At 45.6% G+C, this 4882-nt stretch overlaps 1 protein-coding gene across 1 annotated transcript; it reads right to left on the reverse strand.

Moving 5' to 3' along the window:
* Window positions 1-792: 792 nt before the first annotated feature.
* Window positions 793-3435, reverse strand: LOC135092472 (uncharacterized). Its single transcript, XM_063991018.1, has 3 exons — window positions 3298-3435; window positions 1576-2916; window positions 793-1455 (listed from the first exon to the last, which is right to left on the reverse strand). Exons 1-2 carry the CDS (start codon window positions 3334-3336, stop codon window positions 2482-2484), a joined length of 474 nt encoding a protein of 157 aa, XP_063847088.1. The 5' UTR covers window positions 3337-3435; the 3' UTR covers window positions 793-1455; window positions 1576-2481.
* Between the last annotated feature and the right edge of the window lie 1447 nt (window positions 3436-4882).

The raw sequence follows: 4882 nt of genomic DNA on the forward strand, positions 1-4882 counted from the left end.
CAGCAACACTCACTGGCAATGCAACATGTTCCCCGAGAGGACTGGCTGCCGCTTGCCGCGCTGTCCGCCAGCTGTCTGTCATCACCACCACCACCACCACCAACCCAACCAAACTAAACCAAACCTAACCCAAACCCAAAAACTAACCAATAACCAAAACTAGCCTAACCAAACTAATTCAACCAAACTAACCCAACCAAACTAATCCAACCAAACTAACCTAACCAAGCTAACATAACCTAACTAAACTAATCTAATCTAACTACTCGTAAATTATCCTCATCTAACCTAACATAAACGGCGAGGCTAAGAAATGAATATGAAGTCGTTACCTTATTCATCTTCGTAAAATGAGGCTATGCATCGGACATGTTGGAAGCGACACCCACCCACCGCTGCCAGACATCTTCCTCAGGCTAATTAAAATATTTCAAACTGAGCCGCTTCTCTCTCCACAGGTTGAAATAAAACGCTATGACTGGCTAAATTAATTCACCGGCTGCACTCCTAAACAAAAGAACCAATCACCGTAACTAATTTCACGTTTGCGCAATATATGAACGCACAAACGAACTCATCTTTTGGAGTACGTAGGCAGATCAGTGCTCGCCCATCCAAGAATCCTTCACTTCCAGCGTTGTCACGGCAGCGAGCGAGTTTGCTTCCCGAAAAACGGATAAATCTTAAAAAAATTGCTGCCAACATTATGGAATATTTGCGGTGGGTATGTAAGGGGTTCAAGTTACTCAGAATGAGAAGCTGTACATGATGAGAAAGGTAAGAAAAGTCGTGTTGAGACTGGTGCAAGAGTAAAAGGATACCCTTTGTTTATATAGTAATTAGTACATACCTACCTACATACATACATACGTACACACACACACACACATTCAATCAACACTAGTAAACTCCAGTAACATCTTCCCTCTCCCTTTCAGTCCGTCACAGTGGTGGAGAGTCTCGGCCTGGCGTGGAGGGCAGCACGCGAAGGCAGCGCGGTGGCCTGCTGACGCCCACTCAGCAGGAGGGGTCAGTACAGGGACAGTCGCTCTCTGGGATGCAGCCGGGATGGGAGGGAACAGGATTGAACATCATGCCGTGGCTACACACCGCATGAACTCCCGTGGCTTGGTTTGGGTCACAGAAATAAAAAGTATCACTGCAGTTTCGACAAGCCGGCAGCATTTCAAAGACGCCCTTGCACTGGGGTGGATTGGCGTCACAGCCATTTGACATGTGGGAGCAGTCCTCAAACAACACACACTTAGACGAGACGCCAGCAGGGTCATAATCAAAAACCAGACCAAAGGGGCAGGTGGACAGCACGCCAGCCTGGCCCTCCGCGTTACACCTGAAGTACTGGGTGTCGCAGAAGTCGAAGCATTTTGCATAGTAGCCTACGTCTGGACAACTGAGCGAGTCCAGGCACAGATAGCCGTGCGTCCCTGTACACACCTGGAGGCACGGGAGGTGTGGCCAGTGAATAAATAAAGAATAAATAGAATAGCTTTGTTGTTGTTATAACTATCAGAGAGAGAGAGAGAGAGAGAGAGAGAGAGAGAGAGAGAGACTCACCAGCAGGAGGAGGGCAGGTAACAGTAGCTGAGGAGCCATTCTTGTTACTAATGACACCCACACCTGTCCTCTCGCCTTTATACACACACACACACACACACACACACACACACACATCTAAGCCAGTGAAAATTAACATATGTTCTTCTCTCCTCCTCCTCCTCCTCCTCCTCCTCCTCCTCCTCCTCACTTGGGTTACGTCACAGGCAGTTGTTTGAGAATGACAAACGAAGGAGGGACAGAAAGGCATGATCTGCTATCTGAATAACTTTGTTCTCTTTCACCAGGATTGTTTTTAGATGCCACATAAATGTAAAGTGTATGTTAAACTATGGCTGTAATCATCGAAACACCCCTGAAAGCACCTTATCTTATTATATTTGACGAGACACTCATCTAGAATCTGTACTTTGAAACGCTGTTCTCTCAATGCAGCTGCCTTCAGAGGCCACGGAGATGTGTCAGCTTATCAAGGGTGTTCTTGGTACTGACAGTGTAGTCTCTCTCTCTCTCTCTCTCTCTCTCTCTCTCTCTCTCTCTCTCTCTCTCTCTCTCTCTCTCTCTCTCTCTCGCACAATTAATACGAATTTATTATCTTATTTTTTTAATGTTCTCTTTTATGTATTTTTAGAATTATTTATTTATGTATTTTATGTGGGCTTTGCTTATGAGTGAACCTTTCCTTGTGTCTTATATAACAGGACAGCATACTAATTAGTACATACCTGCATACCTACCTACCTACATACATACATACATACATACGTACACACCTACACACATTCAGTCAGCATTAGCAAATTCTAGTAACATCTTCCCTCTCCCTTTCAGTCCGTCACAGTGGTGGCCTCGGCCTGGCGTGGAGGGCAGCGCCTGGAGGCAGCGCGGTGGTCTGCTGACGCCCACTTAGCAGGAGGGGTCAGTGCAGGGGCAGTCGCTCTCTGGGATGCAACCGGGATGGGAGGGGATGGGATTGAACATCAGGCCAGTGCCACACGCCACTTGAGTTCCCGTGGGCTGGTTTGGATCACACATATAAAATAAACTATAGCAATTTGGACAAGCCGGCATTATTTCAAAGACACCACTGCATGCTGGTGGGTTGGGGGCACAGGGAGTAGACAGCAGGGTGCAGTTTTGAAAGAGCACACATTTATGTGAGGTGGGGTCAGGATCGAAGACCAGACCGAAGGGACAGGTGGACAGCACGCCAGCGTTGCCCGTCGCGTCACAGCTGAAGTACTGGGTGTCACAGAAGTCGGGGCATCTGGGGAAGTAGCCTGCGTTTGTACATGTATGGGTTGCTTGGCATCGGGAGTCACCGTACGCCCCTGTACACACCTGCAGGCAGGGGAGATGTGGTGAGTAAATAAATAAAGGATAAATAAAGCAGCTATGGATTGCTGGGTCCCCAAGGTGAGCGCGTGTGCACCACTGCACCGCGGCGGCCACCACACTGGATGCAAGATACGTTATCAAATTGGTTCTGATATAAAGCCTAACCTCAAGAAAGAATATAAAGCACTGCAGGTATGTCATTACGAGTGTACTCACCACTACTGCTGCTGCTGCTGCTGCTGCTACTGCTACTGACACTGACACTACTACCACTGTTGTTGTTGTTGTTGTTGTTGTTGTTATAACTATCAGAGAGAGAGAGAGAGAGAGAGAGAGAGAGAGAGAGAGAGAGAGAGAGAGAGAGAGAGAGAGAGAGAGACTCACCAGCAGGAGGAGGGCAGATATCAGCAGATGAGGAGCCATTCTTGTTAATAATGACACCCACACCTATCCTCTCGCCTTTATACCCACACACACACACACACACACACACACACACACCACACACACACACACATCACACACACACACACACATCTAGGCCAGTGAAAATTAACATATGTTTTTCTTCTCCTCCTCCTCCTCCTCCTCCTCCTCCTGCTCTTCCTCTTCATCGTCCTCCTCCTCCTTCTTCTTCTTTTACCTCTTCTTTTTCTTCTTCTTCTTCTTCTTCTTCTTCTTGAGAGAGAGAGAGAGAGAGAGAGAGAGAGAGAGAGAGAGAGAGAGAGAGAGAGAGAGAGAGAGAGAGAGAGAGAGAGAGAGAGAACAAATAGTTGTCAGGTTAAGCTAGGTTAAGTTAGGTTAGGTTAGGTCAGGTTAGTTAGGTCAGGTCAAGCTAGGTTAGGTTAGGTTAAGTCAGGTTAAGCTAGATTAAGTTCAGTCACCCGCTCAGACATCCAGTCCCAGAGAGAGAGAGAGAGAGAGAGAGAGAGAGAGAGAGAGAGAGAGAGAGAGAGAGACGGGGGAAGGAGGAAGGGAGGTGGGGGGGACATTACCTGGAAATACACTCTGGCTATCACTGCAGTAAATTAAACAACAACAACAACAATAACAATAACAACAACAACAACAACAACAACAACAACAACAACAACTGCCATTGCACCCAAGCCCTCCAACAGATGGCACTCTTCCCACTCAGGAGGAGGAAGAGGAGGAGGAGGAGGAGGAGGAGGAGGAGGAGGAGGAGGAGGAGGGGGGCAATTGCTGGTACTGAATTAGGGAGTGTGTTGTCTGCATTTTTCTTAGTAGGTCGTTGTTGTTGTTGTTGTTGTTCTTGTTGTTGTTGTTGTTGTTGTTGTTGTTGTTGTTGTTATCGATGGACACATAGGAATATAAATAGATAAATAAATAGACACTAGATAGACAGATAAACAGTAGTAGTAGTAGTAGTAGTAGTAGTAGTAGTAGTAGTAAAACCAATCCAATATGGCGGCTGGGGTGGATGAATAGTAGTAATTATAATATAGCACATGTACATCAATAGGCTAATAAATAAACATGGCATAAATGTTGTACAGTGTTGCTGGGAAAATGCTAACTCTGTTCTCGCTGGCTTTTGTACAGGGTGCGGCAGAATGCATCTCCCACATCTGGTAAACTCTGGAACTCCCTGCCTGCTTCTGTATTTCCACCTTCCTATGACTCGTATTCCTTCAAGAGGGAGGTTTCAAGACACTTATCCTTTAATTTTTTACTATTTTGCACCCTTTTCTGGGACTGCCATCTCAGTGGGCCTTTTTTTTCTTTCTTTTTTTTTTTATTTGGATTTTTGGCCAGTGTCCCTTCTACATAAATAAAAAAAAAATAAGACGTTTTAAGGGATAACAAAATAAAAAAAAAATGCGAGTATTTGTGCTTCACCTTGTAGTTGTTTCAAGGTCGGCAATTATATTATGTGTAACTGTATTTAGAAAGTAATCATAATTAATAAAAGGGGTACATGTGGTATTTACTCTACGAAAGAAAA

This window comes from Scylla paramamosain, chromosome 40, assembly GCF_035594125.1.
Source record: "Scylla paramamosain isolate STU-SP2022 chromosome 40, ASM3559412v1, whole genome shotgun sequence".
In the NCBI taxonomy this organism is placed as follows: domain Eukaryota; kingdom Metazoa; phylum Arthropoda; class Malacostraca; order Decapoda; family Portunidae; genus Scylla; species Scylla paramamosain.

Excerpts from the sequence above, each read along its gene's own strand:
- LOC135092472 (XM_063991018.1), bottom strand. The coding sequence starts at position 3,336 with ATGGCTCCTCATCTGCTGATATCTGCCCTCCTCCTGCTG. Across the intron at positions 2,917-3,297 it reads TATCTGCCCTCCTCCTGCTG|GTGTGTACAGGGGCGTACGG; the intron begins GTGAGTCTCTCT and ends CCCTGCCTGCAG.